This window comes from Microtus oregoni, unplaced genomic scaffold, assembly GCF_018167655.1.
Source record: "Microtus oregoni isolate MIOR12 unplaced genomic scaffold, Mior012 000002F_ref0000024, whole genome shotgun sequence".
In the NCBI taxonomy this organism is placed as follows: domain Eukaryota; kingdom Metazoa; phylum Chordata; class Mammalia; order Rodentia; family Cricetidae; genus Microtus; species Microtus oregoni.
This window is the reverse complement of record NW_024543061.1, coordinates 65,779,669-65,797,945: the sequence shown is the minus strand read 5'-3', so window position 1 is coordinate 65,797,945 and position 18,277 is coordinate 65,779,669. Positions and strand designations below refer to the sequence as shown.

Genomic DNA, 18,277 nt, shown 5'->3' with positions numbered 1-18,277 from the left:
AGCCTGTGGTCACCCTGCACCATGTGCTTTTTCTCAAGAGGCTGTGCATGCTGTTCCCCATGTCAATGGCAGAGGACTGGGATGAAGAGAGCCCCTTCAGGAAGAGTGGCGTCTTCTAACATGAGAAGGATGATTGCCTGGAGTTCACTGAGCAGCACGGAGATCAAAGAGATGAAAAAGCTATCGACTAGGCGAGGAAGCCATCCGGAGTGTAGAAAGTGGATAAGAACATGCAGACTTCCAGAGCATGGGGGGTGGGGGTGGGGTTCTGTGTCATAGATGTAGCACAAACTGCATGGCTACCTCTGCGGCTAGGTCAGTGCACTTTCTCACCTAGTGTTATGCATTATATGCTGTTTACATTCACCTGTGGTCCCATGCTCCCTCCTTAAGAAAATCTTGCTGGCCATGAGTGGTTTTCTTCCCATGTGCGCTGTTTATGGCCCTGGACAGTCAGCACAGGGCTGGTTCCATGGGCTTTCCACTGACTATTTTGCTTTACATTAGCCAGGCACTTTCCCTCCATACCCATCCTGTTATACAAGAATCCTAACAGATGATCGTGCCAGTTCCTGCCTCCATGTCTTCAAGAAGACAGAGAACTAGGGCCAGAAAATGAGGCTAACAATAGGCATCACTTGATCTGGGGAGGAAGCGACTGGGGATTCACATGGAACAACAGAAACACTGGGTGTTCCATTAAGAAAATTTTAGACATTCTTAGTTCAAGAATTCCAGGGCTGGACAGATGACTCAGTAGGTAAAGTACTTGCTTTGCAAACATGAAGGTATGTATGTATTTGAATCCCCCGAATCCATATAAATGTCTGGTGGCTATGGTGGCACTTAGAAGGCAGGGCTGGAATCCCTGAGCAAGCTGACTGTCTAGACTAGCCAAGTCAGTGAGCCTCAGGCTCAAGGCAAAGGCTCTACTTCAATATACAAAGTTGAGCATGATCAAGATAGGCATTCTTTATCATTCTGTCTCCATACATATAAGCACACACATTCATGTGTACCCACGCACTTATGAGCATGTATACATGTGTATGCGCAATACTTATGCCTTCAAAATTAGCAATCAAAGCCTAAGATCTGTGGGCCACTAAGTTGGGCTTAAGGGAGTCTAGAAACCACACTGAAATCATTTTACAAAATGTTTCCTTCGCGTATCTGTGTGTGCATTTCAAGCCCCCCAAGACTTCATCTTTAATCACAGTTCTGAATCATGTCCACCTACATTCTTAACCAAGAATGAGTAGGCCTTCCATATAGTGTTTAGAAAAGTGCGTGTTGATGGGGGTTGTCACCAGTATTGGGGGACATGACAGGTAGTTAGCAGGTGGGAATCCAAGCTTCATGTGTATGGAATACCAGCTGACCTGCCTAAAATACAAGCAGCATCCCTGTTGGAGGAACTACCAGGAACTGAGACTCCTCCCCGCCACCAGATCATCAATGATTCACTCTCAGCCCCAAAGCTAGTTAGTGGCACATATTAATTAATCAAAGCATGAGACATGCTCAAGTCCACATATTTTAATTCTCATCTCTTACATACTGCAATCTCTGAAAACCGAAAGTCCAGAACATATCACCTCAGAAAATCTAGCCCATCTGGGTGCTGAGGATTGAACCTGTGACTTTGCATGTTGTGGGCAAGCATCTACCACTACGTCAGATCTGCAGGCTGGGTCCTTTTGCACTTGGTGTTCTTTACCGTCGAAAAAGGAAAGGGATACTTTAACTCTGAGAAATGAAAGCACAAACCCGTGACACTACAAACTACAAGTTGAACAAACACTCTTTCCAGCCAGTGTGAATTAGGGATGCCAGCCTCAGCCTGTGGAATGTCCTCTTGACACTTCGGGGGACCCGGTTAGAGTGTCTCTTTTCTCTAGCCATGGAACAAAGCATTGGAAACATCGTGGGGTTGCTGCCAGTTTTCTGCGAAGAAGTAACAGGTGCCTTGGATTCGGAGCTAAGTGGGAGGAATTATGCAATATTAGCTGAATGTTAGGGCAGTGAGGTCAGAGAGATGGCTGTTTAAATCCCAGCTCTGTGTCTCAATTGATGTATGAGCTTTGGGCAAAATTATTTAATCCCTCTGAGCCTCAGTTTCCTCGGCTGCAAAGTGGACATAACAATCGTATCTAGAAGGATTAATTGAGATAATCCACGCAAAGTGTCTCACACAGTCTAGCATGTGGGAAGGCTCACCAAAGGTTAGCAGTTATTACAAGTGATTATTGTGACTTGTGTCTGTGATTAAACACAGCTTTGAGTTCAGTGTGTTTGTGCCAAAATTGCTTTCAGAGGAGAAACTCTGGGCTGATTTTTTTTTTTTTTTTTTGAGTCTTGCCCTGCTGCCCAGAAAGTCTCTAGACGGTCTGGGATTGGAGTCATAATGTTTAGTAAGTGCCTGCCTCGCACTCCAGCTTGGATGAAAGACTGGTTATCTTCCTGAGCACATGCCCCGACGTTACTGGGTGAGCGGGTGAGAACAGACCCATAAAATCACCAAATAGACACCTCCCCTGCTTCTGCCTGTTGGATTGTAAAAGTGTTCCAATGAATGATGGTGGCCACAGTGAGTATAAAGAGAGACTGCCACCAAATGAAAAGAGAGCTACTAGGCAGACTGAATGATGATCAGGACTCCCATGGTCTTCAAAGTTTCCTAGCAGACAGCATCCTACCTAAGATAACCACAGACTGTAGTAATATGGGCGGCTATGGCGTCCCCAGCACCCCAGCCGCCTGCTCCGCTAGCTTATGCCCCGAAATAATTACACAGACACTGTATTCTTTTAAACACCGCTTGGCCCTTTAGCCCTAGCCCTTACTGGCTAATTCTGTTATCCCGATCAACCCATCTCTAATAATCGGTGAGCACCGGTCTTACCGGGAAAGGTTCAGCATGTCTAACCTGGCGGCTTGCTTCATGGCGTGTGTCTGCCCGGGAGCGGGGCATAGCGTCTCTCTCTGAGGCGTCTGCTCCCGAGAGGAGAGATGTGGAGTCTGACCTCACTTCCTCTTCCTCCCAGAGTTCTGTTCTGTTTACTCCTCCCACCTATCCTCTAACCAATAAAATGGGCCAAGGCAGTTCCTTTATTAGCCAATGACCTTCCTCCATCAACAGACCAACACCTCACTATGGCATGTCCCAACCACAGACCAACACCTCAGTATGGCATGTCCCATCCTCATGGAAGGAGTCTGGCCTTGGGGTAAGGGAGATCTGTGAGGGGCTGTGCTTGGGGTTAGCCACGTCACCAAGCATAGAGGAGAAAGCCTGCCATCTGACCATATTTCCTACAGCCAAGTACTCTCAGGGCCAAACCAGGATGGTTTCTTGATCCTACACTTCCTTCTGCCACTATGGTTGAATGCAGAAATCAGGATGGGCATGGCCAAGCCAGCTGTGGTCTTGGTTTAGAAGAGAGGACAGGAGTGTGCATTGAACAGAAGCCATACCTTGGCAATTCCCTCAGGCAGCTACTTCATTCTTTGGATTAGAGGCCTATCGTTTGCTGAGTAGACAAGAGTCCAGAGCTCTATTATGATTCATCTCAGTATTATACATTGTAATATAATTCATTGTAATGATTACAAAGACATTTCTCAGCTGCCACTGACTTGTGATAGTATCCCTAACACTTGCCCACATCCAGAGGATCGGCTCAAGCCTAATGCAAGCACTAGGCATAAATTTAAATCAAAAGCATTGATTTGGGAAAGGTTATCTTCTGAAGCTAAAGTCAGTCTCTAGTGCCCACTTTCTCTCAGCTATTGGGCACAGCCCCTATCCTCGTGTGTCTTAGCCCTTAGAAAATGGAGTTAACACAGACAAAGAAAATCGTCTTCCAAATCAACACGTACCAGAGCATTAAATGAGTTGAGAAAGCCTAACTAGTGATGGGTAGGTAGTTCAGTTGGTAGAGTACTTGCCTAGCTAGTGATGGGGATGTAGTTCGGTTGATAGAGTACTTGCCTAACATGTTCAAAGCCCTGAAAATGATCCCCCAACACGACATAAATCAAGTGTGGTACCACAGAGCTGTAATCCCTACACTTGAGAGGTGGAGGCCAGGAGATCAGAAGTTCAAGGTCACCCTCAGTGATGGTGAATTTGAGGCCACTGTCTTAGAGACAAGGAAGAAGGAAGGAAGGAAGGAAGGAAGGAAGGAAGGAAGGAAGTAGAAAAATAGCCTAATTATAAGCCATCCATCCTTATCAAGAGGGCGATACCATTTGTACATGTGTTCAGAGTCCTATGAATGCAGCGTGTCTGTGAAAAGTGGCAGCCAGTGTGTCTAAACCAGAGCAAGATTTATTAGAGAGGCCTGGTATGACCAGTAGCTGGGTGGACTCATTTTCTCTACAATCTCTTTCTAGTCCACCCTCTGACCATGAAAATAGCCATACAAAGAGTAATGTAACCAAGAGCTTCCTGGGGGCTCCTATAAGCCTACTAGGCGCCCTTCAGAGCTTCTGCCAAGATGGGGCCAAGTGAGAGGGCTCCTGGCCCGGGAGTGCACATCCTACCTTCCTGCTCAGTGCTGCAGTGCGCATTGTTTTGACATGTGCATACCTTCAATCTCACGTTGCCTGAGGGCCTGAGGAAGGTGTGCTCCCCAAGCATCTGCACACAACAAACTCCCAACTTCCACCTCCTCCCCACAGTTAGCTTTCCCAGGGGCAGGGACGGAGGTACAGGTTCCTAGTCCACAATGAGGGTTCTGTTTCTCTCAGCCTAATCTTGGGCAGACCAGTTTGTACTGTCAGAGATGGGTCAGCCTTCTGAGGGTCTCTGGTTTGTTTTGGCTCAGCCTGGCATGTGCCATCTAACTTCACTTGGCTGTAATCTCTGTTGCCACTGGGAAATTAGCATCCCATGAACCAAGAAACTCTTTTCTTATCTCAGACCTTAGACCCTGGGATAATCATCTACCCTGTCAACCAGTTTACAAATTCTTACTTTGAAGTGCTGGGTCTTCTTATTACTGCTGTGTGTGTGTGCACGTGTGTGTGTGTGTGCGCGCATGTGTGTGTGCGTGTGTGTGTGTGCACGTGTGTGTGTGCACATGTGTGTGTGTGTGTGTATGTGTGTGTGTGTGTGTGTGTGTCAGGGTTATCACCTTTGCATCTCAGGCTGATTTCCAACTCATCCTCCTCCTGCCTTGGTTTTCAGGGTCCTGGGATTGCTGGCATGAGCCACCATGCCTGACTAGTGTAAGATTTAACAAGGAACAGTCATGCAGAACCTGATCTTAAAGAACAGGCTAAGAATCCACTTTCGGGCCCGGGCCAGCCTGCCCTCACTGGCTCGTGCTGACCTGCCTAACTCTCAGGGACACCCAGAAGAGTTCCCACCAAACACAGGCAGAGAGCATGCCTTGTCTTGATCGCTGATGTCGCTTGGTTTTCTATGAATACCTATAGCAGTCCTCTGCATCTTCCCGGGCTAGTCCCTGGACTGTTCTTTGATCACAGCTCTGTTCCTTACCCTCTTGGTTTCTGTTTTTAAGGTTTTTATTTTTGCATCCCTCTATGGTGCTGTGAAACGGAACAATACCAGGTATCAGAGCATGCCTATGTCGAGAGTGATGAGTGTCATCTCATTATCCCAGCGCTAGGATACTGAGGGTTTTGAAAGACACATAAGCATGTAAGAGGGCCACGCCAAATAACTTCCTACTTCCTCCTATTGGGGAATCCGATGTTTCTTTAATCAGTAATAATCACACAATCTCACTATTAACAAACCTGTAAATGATCTGAGTGATGGGGTGGCATCTTTCAACTGTTACATGGAAGAGTTGTTGTTCCTTATTGGACATTGTAAGACAGAGAGTACCTGGCTCCTCTCCGGAGCTGTGCTGAGACTGAATAAGGATAGTACCGGTGTCGCACTAGACTGGAAGGCAGAAGGTGCTGTGGACGCTCACACAGCCCCATGGATGTGAGTTCGTTTCTCATTCACTCTTATACCAACTCCAAGTTCCTTCCTTGTTGGTTCTGGATTCCTCATCCCTCCAGAGAGCTGACCTGCGTGTTTTCAGTTTGAGTTTTCCTATTTCCAGGTTGCCCATCCCCATGGATGCTAGAGCCTAATTGTTCTCATCAGCATCTTCAGAGCCTTTCCTTTAGATGTCAACTGTGTATTTGAATTAATCTGCCTCTCTTCCCCCATTCCTGTTCCCAGTTCCCTAAGAACATTAGTAGACAGCTTTCTCTGGAGGCTCCATCAGAGTCTCTCTCTTTCCAACCTCATTGTCTTGTCATAGGTCAGAGCATCTTTGTGTGACTCTGTTGACTCATTCTGAAGCCAGAGGACCCGTGAGCAGAACAAAGCCAGGGTGAATTAATGTGCGGTTAGGAAGCGGGGAACAAGCTGGGCCTTTGCTATGGTCCTGATTTCATGTTTCCGCCACATTCCTTTCCTTTTTATCATTTAACTTGAAATCCACCACTTTCCCATCGCTCCTCTGTCCACTGCCTGCACGAGATACGAAAGTTATCTGGCAGGACACAGCCCTAGAGACCTTGAGCCTTAGTCAGAGCCCATATCACAGAGGCAGAAGTCCTCCGTGGAATTAGACCCATCTGGGTACAGCTGGACAGCTTCGTCTCTAACCCCAGCCACAACAATGCACTTGCTTCCAGAGGACCATGGGTGTGTAAGAAACAAAAAATCTCCTGGATTTTCATATTACAGTGTTGTCAAATTAAAAGCTGGTGTCAGGCTGATCTTCTCCTTTCTGAGGAATGCCAAGGTCACCTCTTTATCTTCTCTGAAGCCTTCGGGTTTCCAGAGATGGCTGCAACCCCAGGACATGAGGTGGCATGCCCAGTGCTCTGACCCTTACAACATTCAACCTCTGCAAGAATCGGTGACCTCCAGAGGGATTGACTTGCAAAATCCCTGGTCCAGAAGGGATAGGCGCCAACTGGCTTATTTATTTTCATGAGTAATGGTTTCATAAGAAATACAGAGAGGAGGAAACAGAAGTGGTGGCCTCAAATCCCTAGAAACTCGTTTTATGGCTGAGACATCTTTGGGAGGTACTTAACCTGCTGGACAGCAGCTGTTGTGTCTGCACTTAACTCTTAGAACGTGCAAGAGTAGGGAAGGAAAAGAGGCCACAGATGTAATCTCTAGGAACATGAGCCTGGTGTGCTCAAACCCTAGTTCTCCTGCTTATTATTTATTTAACCACACTCCTCAGTTTCCCCAGAATGGGTTATATGAAACTACTTACCTCAGTGGGGTGGGTCTCAGGATAAATATATCACAGATATTAATCTCTGACTCCTGGCATTTTTATTGTTGAGGAGCTCACCATAAATGTACCCCACACACGCCAATCACCATGGTAAGCAAGAGAAGTCGGACTTGGACAGACACTTATCACACGGTTTTTCTCACATCACAGAGATGTGCAAACAGAAGGGTTGACACTTGGGAGTGGACAGATAAAAGTAATGAGAGGTGACTATGCTCGGAGTCCATGGCATTGGTGGATAAGAATGTCATAATGAAATCCATCACTTTGTGCAATGACTGACTGTATGCTAGTCTAGTTGTTCTGGTGTTTTTTTTTTTTTGATTGTTTGTTTTGTTTTTTATCTATGGATGACAAGAGTGGTTTGCAGGTGTGTAGTCAGGAGTCAGCTCCTGGGTGGGAAAACTGGTCCTCGGGAGGTGAAGCCCCCTCTGCAAGGGCCAGCCCAGATATAGGCTGTTGTCTCCAGTCCTCTACTGCCTCGTGGCCCAGCTCCCTTTCCCATTTCAGTCGCTTGCTGAGTACCCAGAAATCCTCTGTATGTATTGTAAACTGAGCCAAAAAGAGGGAATCAGAAATTGCTCTCTTTTGAGTATTTTGAAGGATGGTGAAACCTTGTTAGGAATGTTGCTCCAGGGACTGAGAAAACACCATATGTGGGAATGCATGGCTGAGCGAGGAGAATAGCGTGCCGCGCGCTGGAGATGGGCACTAGGGAGAGGGTAGGAAGGGGGTTTTACTGAGGTCTTTAACAGGTCTTTTTCTAATTATAGCCAAGAAGAGCCTGGGGACTATGGCCTGCTTCAGAGCCAAGGCCTCTATTTTCTTTGGGAAAAGAAGGCAGAGTTGATTGGCTTCCAATCCAGGCTTGGCAGAAGCCCACGCAAGATTTCAAGCCAGTAAGCAGTGCCTTGGGTAGGACTTGATTGGTGTCGGTTCCCATTCAGTCAGCAGATCCTGAAGCTCTGCAGCGATGTTGAGCTCCAGGCTGGGCTTGTAGGATTAAATAGACAGGCTTCCCCATGGTGGAGGAAGAGACCTACCGCTAATAACAGCCGTAGACGGTTGCTGAAGCTGAACCTTTTCAGATGACTGTGAGCATTCCATAAGGGAAAGCAAACTCACTGTTGTGCCCGGCATATCTGACACCGCTCTCCTGTTTCCGTTCCCCATGCTGGGGAAATAATCCCCTAGGGAAACTCCTACCCCAAGAGACACAGTAGGAAGTGAAGGAGGTCTGACCGAAAAAGGGCCAGGGATCACACTTCGCCTCTCCTCGTGGCCAGCAGAATCACAAACCTCACTTCCTACTTCTTGCACTTGCTTCTTTAATCTCCTGTCCCTGTGTATCCAATTCATGGGGTTCCTTGTCTCCCACAACCAGCATGGCTGGCCAGAGCTCCAAGCATGTGTAAGCAGTGACAATTGGGAGTGACCATGCTGGTACAGACGGCTGGGAGCCAGATGTAGAAAGAGAAATTTTCCAGACGTTTGGTCTTCTATATGTACATGCAACAGAGACAGGCATGCAGCCCACCTGTTATTATAGACAACTCAAGTTCGTGTTCCACTTCTGTTTCTAGTACACTCTGTGTGTGCCTGATCGTGCCCTTCCTGTTACGTGATTATGAAAAAGCCTTGTCGAGCTTGAGGAAGAATCGGGTGTCCTCTAACCCCTGATGCTACCTAGCAGTCCATCAGGCCTCAGTATCTAGGAGTCTCTGCAACCCGGAATGTGTTGCTTTGGAAAATTCTTGCCTCCGTATTCTTGAGATTGCTTTTTCCAAAAACGAAGAAAGGTAAGAAGGAAGGAAAGGAGGGAGAAAGGAAGGAAGAAAGAGAAGGATAAAAGGAGATTTCCAAAATGGAGTCCAGAGGATGCCTGCTGGGAGTTGAGCAAGTCTTGCAGACAGTTTAGAAACACTTCCTGGCCTCATATGGCCTACTCTCAGGACTCCCTCCTGGGTGGATTGATGATAAGGAACGGTGTGGAGGAGGGGCTGGATGAGGTCCACGCTACCTTTCATGGGCCTGTGAAGGATGCTAGACCTACTAGAGTACCATTTGGAGGACAGACTGACAGAACGGAAAGGAAGCGTGTTGCTGTTGCGGAAGGCAGTTGGAGAGCCTCAGAGAAAGGCCAGCTTAGGAAGCCAGCGTCCAGGAGCAGGAACAGCTTTAATGTAAGTGGTCATGAAAATGGCGAGGATGGAAGCCTTGCCCGTAAGTCACAAAGCTTGCAGAGAAACAGTGAATCGGGTTAGAGTGGGGGGGGGGGGCGTGAGAGCAGTACAACTGATGGGAAACAGGAACAGGGGGCAAAGACACCGCCCCACCTCCTCTTTCTCATAGCACTGTGTACAGTACTAGAGGCTGTACCTGGAATTTCTCTCAAAGGCCCAGATATCCAAGGTTTGGTTCTGGCTCCGCAGGTACCGAGAACTTGCAAGAGGCCTTCATAGTGCTGGAGACATGTCCTGGGATAGGGCTCTCTCCTCCTCCCCTCCTTCGTTTTTCTTTTGCTCCAGGCCATGGTTGATTTTTTTTTTTCACTTAAGCACACTCTTTTTGACTGTGTCACCAGAACCAAAGCACAAGGCCAATTCATCACAAACTGAAGGCTCGAAAGCCGTGAGCCAACAAACCTCTCCTTTTCTTCATATATTGATCCTCTTCAGTATTTGGTATAGTAGTTGACTAGCAAATCAGCAAAGGCACAAGGTCACATGTGCTTTCGTTCTTAAAAGTTGCTTTCATTTTTATTTATATGTGCATGCATGGGTGTGTGACACATGCGTGCTGGCGTCCGTGGAAGTCAACAGAGGATGTTAGCTCCCCTAGAATTATAGTTACCTGCAGTTGTGAACCACCCAGCATGGGAGCTGGTCCGGAACTTAGGTCCTCTAGGAGAACAGCAAGCATTTTTACCCCCAGAGCCAGTTTTCCAGCCCTCAATAGAGCTTTTGTTGTTGTTTTGTTTCGTTTTGTTTTGTTTTTGTTTTTGTTTTCCAGACAGGGTTTCTCTGTAGCTTTGGAGCCTGTCCTGGAACTAGCTCTTGTAGACCAGGCTGACCTCGAACTCAGAGATCCACCTGCCTCTGCTTCCCAAGTGCTGGGATTAAAGGCATGCGCCATCACTGCTCTGCTCAATAGGGCTTTTCTAGCAGTAGCTTTGGCTTCAAAATTCATGCTACCATCCCAAAGACTTACTTCTTAATCCAAGTCCATCATACCATCCAATACCCAGCTTGCCAAGTCATTCTCATAATTACCTTGCCCACCTCGGTGTGGCCTTTTACTTTACATGAGAGGCCCTGCACAAACAGATATTACCCCTGATGTGCTGCCCTGTGAGCGAGGATGCTCATGTGTCCAGGACAACCTGGTAAACTGTCCTTAGATAGACTCCCAGTTTCACATAATCTTCTTGCGGCTTTATGGGGGCGAGGGTGGAAGCTGCGCATGCTGTTTATCTTGTGGTCGTGAAGTCTCATTTCGTTAGGTTTGCAAGATTAACGGAAATGTCCCTTTTCTGCAGAGCGGGAGGGAGATGAATTCCCCTGTGGGAACCATTTTCCTGGGACAACACAGTTCCTGGACTGGTGTCTAGGGCAGGCAGCCATGTTAGAATCCTTCCTTGGCTTTTCCTTTGAAGGAATCAGTCATCCTAAGAGTGGTTCCCAGGGGAGGAAGATGGTCCCCTTATTCACAGAGGCAGGCCAGGAACCAGCGGGTAGACGGTCCGGTTAATGGCTGGACCTTTGTCATCCTTTGGGGATGAGAGAAGAGATGAGGAAGTAGCTGTTTGGTAATTCTGGAGACAGGCTCCTCAATGAAGATTCATAATCGAAACTTCTTTTCCACAGCTTGTGCCAACCTTGTTTGTTCCTTTTGTTTTCCCCCTGGATTCTGTAAGATCTTTCTGAAAATACCAACACTGAACCAAGGGAAAGGATTTTATTTTCCATGTGAAGACAGAACTCTGAAGAGAAAACACCCATGGGGCCACTGGGGTGGCAGCAGCGGTGATTAAAAAGTGGATGCTCTGGGTGTGGGGTGAGGGGACTGCCAGGTCATGGTCACCAGCTCATCTGGCTTTCCACCTGAGAGTCTCCCCCTTGGGCTAACCTCCCGGAAACATGGGCTTGGCCCTAGCGCAGGAGAGGTGTGTGAGGAAGATCTCCAGATCGCTCTGCAATTCCACAAGGACTCTCCAGGAGCCCTGTGCTGAGGTTCTGTTATGGCAACAGAAGAGAGCAGTGGGTTAAAGAACCATTTCAGGAGGGAGGTGGTGGAATCAGATGGAGGACTACAAAAAGAAGTAGAAAAATAGAAACTAAAAATCCTTAGGAGGAAAAAAAGGAACTAAAATTAACCCTTGCTTCTCAGAGGAGGTAGAGCCATTCATTTGAGCTTTGTTTTGCTGGGTCTCTCTTTTCGGAAAGGGGTGCTTCACAGAGCTGTGGGTTTTAGGGTTGGTGGATAAGAGGGGTGCGCTGGTGACGCAAGGCCTTCTGGGAGCTAACAGAGCACCTTGGCACTTAGGCCCTCTCAGCAGGTGCCCGGTGGCCTTGCGTTTGTTTCCAAGGACAGGAGGAGCCAGGAATGAGCCTCTCTCTGATGCCACACTATAAAAACAGCAGACCCGATGGCCAGCCTCAGTGTGTCCTCCTTGAAGGCCCTACAGGCTAGAATTGGACCGATAGCACCACATGTCTTGAGGAAATTACAAGGCCCTGAACTGAGAAAGCAGTACACGGATGCAGTCCTCAGCGCGGCCTCGGTAGGGTGGGCCATGTATCTTTCCCAAGCTCAAGGGACTTGTCAGGATGTCACCGGTGCACAGCAGGAGGCTGGGGAGCAGTGCAGACATCTGATGTAGAAACAACTGGTGCTGTCAGTCTAGAAAGCAAGCCATCCAGAGCCCGGTGGTGCATTCCCCAGGATTTCTCAGGGGCTGGGGGAGGAAGCTGCCCCTTCTAAATAGCAGGAAGGAGCTGGGCTGCTTCCTTAAATGGTGGTGCCCTCTCATTTACTCTCAGAGATGTCAGCCTCGGGCAGCTGACACCGGAAAGACCCGGACTCTCGCAGCCAGCCCTTAACACCTGTGTTTCCTCTTTGCAGATCTTACAGGTGAACAAGGTGATGTCCATCTTGTTTTATGTGATATTTCTCGCTTATCTCCGTGGCATCCAAGGTAACAACATGGATCAAAGGAGTTTGCCAGAAGACTCGCTCAATTCCCTCATTATAAAACTGATCCAGGCGGATATTTTGAAAAACAAGCTCTCTAAGCAAATGGTGGATGTTAAGGAAAATTACCAGAGCACCCTGCCCAAAGCAGAAGCCCCCAGAGAACCGGAGCAGGCAGAATCCACCAGGTCAGAATTCCAGCCCATGATCGCAACAGACACAGAACTACTACGGCAACAGAGACGCTACAATTCGCCCCGGGTCCTGCTCAGTGACAGCACCCCTTTGGAGCCCCCTCCCTTGTATCTCATGGAGGATTATGTGGGCAACCCGGTGGTAGCCAACAGAACGTCCTCAAGGCGGAAACGGTACGCGGAGCATAAGAGTCACCGAGGGGAGTACTCGGTGTGTGACAGTGAGAGTCTGTGGGTGACCGACAAGTCCTCAGCCATTGACATTCGGGGACACCAGGTCACAGTGCTGGGGGAGATCAAGACCGGCAACTCCCCCGTCAAACAATATTTTTATGAAACGAGATGTAAAGAAGCCAGGCCAGTTAAAAACGGTTGCAGGGGAATTGATGACAAACACTGGAACTCTCAGTGCAAAACGTCCCAGACCTATGTCCGAGCACTGACCTCAGAAAACAACAAACTCGTAGGCTGGCGCTGGATACGAATAGACACTTCCTGTGTGTGTGCCTTGTCAAGAAAAATTGGAAGAACATGAATTGGCATCTGTCCCCACATATAAATTATTACTTTAAATTATATGATATGCATGTAGCATATAAATGTTTATATTGTTTTTATATATTATAAGTTGACCTTTATTTATTAAACTTCGGCAACCCTTACAGTATATAAGCTTTTTTCTCAATAAAATTCGTGTGCTTGCCTTCCCTCAGGCCTCTCCCATCTGTTAGCCTTGTTCTGTGACCGGGCTCTTGGGAATCCTTCTGTAAAAACCTGTGTACACCAGTATTTTGCCTTCAGTATTGTCAAGGCCATGACTGTGGTTTTAGTAAACTTCTTAAAATCAGACGATGTCAGAGTTGTGTATAAACAGAGTTCTATCCCCTTCTGGTGTGTTCCACGTTGGATTAATGAATTAAAAGAACCGCTAAGGCCTCCGTTAAAACGGTACCTTGTAACCCGCGGCTTGGCATTCTCCTCTGGACAGCTAGCTCACGATCAGGTCCTCACTTACTCTTCCCAGCTATGGGGCCTGCCAATTAGAGCTGTGGTCTGCGCCAATAATAACGAACCTGGCACTTTTACTTTTCAGCACATTTGTTGTTTGGGGATTGTGTAAGGGTTGGAATATTTTTTTTTCTTTTCGTTTGGCTTTGGTTTTGTTTTTGCTTTTGGTAAGTGGTTTTTATCCTTTTAGACAGGGAGGAAAAAATTGCCTAACTATTCCTAACAGCTTTTATGTGCAGTGTGTGTGTGTGTGTGTGTGTGTGTGTGTGTGTGTGTGGTGGGGTTCAAACTGTAACAGAAAAATTATAGATCTACCCAGGAGCAAACTGAAATGGCTCATGAATAATCCATATACAGAAGATAAATGTACTCATTAAAGATTCTCTTGGCCCAGGGACTTTGCCATGAGCAGTTGTAAATGGGTAGGCTTGGGAGAAAGAGCTGGTTCAAACTCCAGCCCCTCCCCTATGACCTTGCAAAGGGTTTGAAGACTACCAGAGCCTGGGTTTCCTGGGGATGCAGTCATTCTGAGATTCCCAGGATCGCTGACACGTCAGTCAAGTCCCCATTATAAACTTAGTAGCCAGAGGTAGGCCTCTGAGAGTGTCGTGGCCTTGTCCATTGCTTCTTTCTTTCCAGGGTATTGCGGTCAACCCTGTATCACTGTTAATTGATGCACCCAGGAGACGCAAACGGTCCACACGCAAAGGACTTTCTTGGTGCCTGCTGAGTCTTGGCAAGGGATCACTGTAGTGATAACCTCTGGTCCTTGTGAGAATAGGGGCATTAGTCAGGCCTCGCCCCAAAGAGTTTCTTGATGTCCTGTTCCCACGGTGACATAGTTCATCCTGTTGGGGCTGCAGCATAAGTCCTCCGGAGGTACAGAGGTCTACCGCTCCAGCTCAGAAGCTCCTCTGACAGCCCTAAAGCCTGCTGCGTGCCTGCTCTGACCTGGGTTGCTCTGCCTCAGTTTAAGGCCTATGTGTGCTCTCTCTCCAAGGCCTCTAACATAAACAGAGAGAAGACGTGTCCTCCGTATGACATGAGCGTTTGAAACACAGGCAGCAAATAACAACTGTGGTTCAAAACATCATCTTATATACAATTCTGGGTCCTAAAGTGTGGATAGAAAACAAGAAAGCTACTATGTCTCTGCAATGCACTGGGCACTTTTAAAGACAGTTGATATTATTTGTCAAAAAAAAGAGGAAGGGAGGGAAGGAAAGAGGGATGGAGGGAGGAAGGAAACTTAAGGGTGGTACTGTCATCTCAGGGTGAGGAATAAGGAAGGGTGATTTTGCAGGAAATTGGCAGAGTAGAGAGTTAGGTTCACGTATTGGTGATGACAGCAGATGCCCGCTGTCTCCCTTCCCTCCTGTCTCTCTTCTGGTGGGACAGCGTTGTGTTTCCATGGCTGCTGCAGTGCTGGGGAGGAGAGGCACCGTTCTCTTGTGGAGACCCGCTGTGGCCTGTGTTTTGGTTCTGCCAGTGTTCAGGACAGGGAGACCAGCAGATAGTCAAGTGGGGTCTGATGGACGACGGCAGAGCTCGGTTCTAGGATCTCCTCATTGTGGGGACCCCATGAGCATTTCTAAGGGAAACGTGGCACCCCCCGCTGCTGGAGGCCACCACACTGAAGATTGTAAAGAGCTGAGGTCTGATGTGAGTGACAGTGGTGACAGGGAGAGGGTGGGCACAGAAACTCTCGTTCTGGGATTTTAGGGGAGTTCCATGGCACGGAATATTCATTAAGGCTTATCCATCACCTACGGAAGGGGAGGGGACCTTAGGGGAGCACCTGCTAATTTCCCTTTTCTCGGGTCTCTCACCAAGCCTCCTTCTCCATGGACACATGGGGGGGGTATTGCCAACCCTCCACTCAGTGGAGCAATATTCTGTTAGCCGTTATGTCTGATTCCTTTCGGAAGGTATGTATTACACTCTTCCTCCACCTCTAATGCTCTTTCCAGGATATTGTAGTTACCCTGGGTTTGGAATTTGTCATATTACTCTGCTTGTTGCTCCCTTTCTCTGTGCTGGTGCCTGTGTGTCTATGTGCCCATCATTGTTGATTTAGTCGGCATGAATGCTCTCCACAGAGGCTGGGGAGACCATTTGCATGGGTGTTTACTGTTGCTGACATCTCTGGACATGTGTCCAAGAATAAAGCCTCTGTTCACAGATCTCCAGAGACTGATGCAACTTCACCAGGAGACTTATCTCCGGGCCTCAAGCTCTGGCGGCCCTGGGTATGCAAAGCCAGTGCTGAGGGCTGCTGAGGGCCTGCACTTAGGGCCTGCTCCGCTTCCCAAGCTCCAGCTTTGTCCAGGGATATCATGGCTAATGCCTCAACCAGAGTGCTGTGAAACCCAGGAAGAGCCTTTTCACAGCAACAGCCCCTCACTCTGCAACCCTGGCTCCTGGACTGAGGTCTGAATTCTCTGCAGTCTCATATGTCTGAAAACTCCTGCATCTGGAAGCTTCTTCCTCAAGATCCCTATTCTCACTTCTCAAGTTACGTTCTCATAACTTTCTCAAGCGACAGTGGCTAGTGGCCTACTTGAGGTACACACATGTTCCCCAACACCTTGAAATGCAAATACTTCCGTCCTGACTTAAGTCCCTAGGTTTTGGTTCTGGATGGAGGCCGATCCAGCCTTGAAGAGCAGAACGCTGGTATAGATCGGAGCACTCTGAAGGACTACAAGTTTATTTGTGTCAATGCTCAACCTTGTGGGATCACAGCGTATAGATGGGGCTGATGACCCTCTACAGATGCTGTGCTGGAACCCCAAATAGGGAGGGGCAAAGAGGCAGAGAAGAAGTTTTCCAAGGTTACCAAATGTCCTTTCTTTTAAAAAAAAATGTTATTTGTATGGGTGTTTTGCCTGCATGTATGACTGTGTCCCACACACATGCCTGGTGCCGGGCCAGGAGAAGGGATTAGATCCTTGGGAACTGGAGTTACAGAAAGTTGTGGGTCACTAAGTGGGTGCTAAGAATCCAGGACCCGTGGAAGAGTGACCAGGGCTCTGATCTGCTGAGTCATCTCTCCGGCCTCACCAAAGGCCCTTTCTAGAAGGAACTGCTTACCACTGCTGAGTTTGGCTGGGTTGAACTGTTGTGTGGGTCACTGACGTTTCGGGTTAAATTACAGAATGTTCTTCAGCAGTAACACATTAAAGTTTATTGGCAAGTTGTGAAACACAGCCTAATGAATTAGACAACTATTCACATAGAATGGATGAGTAAGTAGGTATGCATATCTCATGGGTACCTGCACACTTCTCTCTCTCTATTTCTCTCTCTCTCTCTCTCTCTCTCTCTCTCTCTCGTGTGTGTGTATGCTTGTGTGTAGGCATATGTGTGTGTAGCTATTTTGATATTCTAACCATTGATGTATTGTATGTTTAAAAGGAATTAATGCTTGAAACAGAATGTTATGGAACATTTAATAACCTTGAGGAATTAATTTAACCTTGAGGAAACTGAGCTTCCAGCCAGCTGGGGAACTTAAGAAAGAGACAAGAAAGCATAGATGAGGTAAACATTTGACAAACAGGAAAAATAACAGGCCGAGACTAGGGGTTCTCCTAGGAGTCGTGACAGAAGGCTCTGGAACTGTGGCTCTTCCAATCTAGAAAGTGACAGAAGATGGTACTGGGGGCTGCAGATGAAAACTAAGGTGGAACCAAAGTCAAGGGGGAAGCACTAAGAATGATGTCATTTCCTGCTGCTTTCTTCCCGCTAGGTACTGAGCGTGAATCTCGATGGATTCTCAAGCCATCCCTGGTGTTCCGGCCTCAGTGTACAGTTGAGGACATTCCTTGACAAAAGCAGCCTTCCTGAGGTCACACAGCCAATCAGAGGGAAAGGCCAGATAGGAACCCAAGGAGTCTCCAGGGCTTCAAAGCGTAGTGCTAAGTGCCTGAGGGGCCCTGGCCTCTGAATTTCAGAGGGGTCACGTAGGGGTGTGCACTTGGCACAGTCGAGGAGGTGACGGGGTCAATACTTCTGGGTTCCAAAGACTGTGTGGAATGGCAGCCTCCGTAGCAGGCTCCCAGCCACAGGGGTTCTTAGTGTGGTGGAAGGAAAACAAGTGGGGCTCTCTTACCAGACCCCCTGATTAGGGGCAAAGTGGCTGTTGCTTCCATCTGAAGTAAAAAGACTGGCAGCCTACAGTAGCCATTTAGGTATTTTGCAAGGAGATAGAAGGCAGGAATTTCTATTTAGACACAAACTTTGAGATCCAGTAATCCATGCTCCCTTATAAGGCAGAAATCTATTTTTATTCATTTGATACTTAAGAAAAAAATGGCATGCCTACTAGGTAGTGGGCACTCTGCCCAGCTGGATGCTCTGTGCTCACAGAGGTATCGTCTCCCCTGGAAGAGGAGCGAGTAGAAGGGATGGGGCCTCAGGGAAGGCAGTGTGGAGTCGCCTTGACAATTCCCACGCCTCATGATGAGTATGCCTCCGCCAGCAGCTTGCTCTATTTTAAAACAGCCGTGACTATCTGATAGAAAGTCTCTCCTGCCACCGAAGCCAAATCGAGAGACAAAAATAGTTGCAGCTAGGTTGTCAACAGACCGG

At 47.8% G+C, this 18,277-nt stretch overlaps 1 protein-coding gene across 2 annotated transcripts in view; it reads left to right on the top strand.

The window, feature by feature from the left end:
• Positions 1 to 13,511, top strand: part of Ntf3 (neurotrophin 3) — a 68,991-nt gene extending 55,480 nt beyond the window's left edge. For both annotated transcript variants that reach the window (XM_041641620.1, XM_041641631.1), the window contains one exon: positions 12,414 to 13,511. In XM_041641620.1, coding sequence (XP_041497554.1) covers positions 12,414 to 13,211 — 798 coding nt within the window. In that variant the 3' untranslated portion in view covers positions 13,212 to 13,511. The remainder of the gene's footprint in view (positions 1 to 12,413) is intronic.
• The last annotated feature ends 4,766 nt before the right edge of the window (positions 13,512 to 18,277 follow it).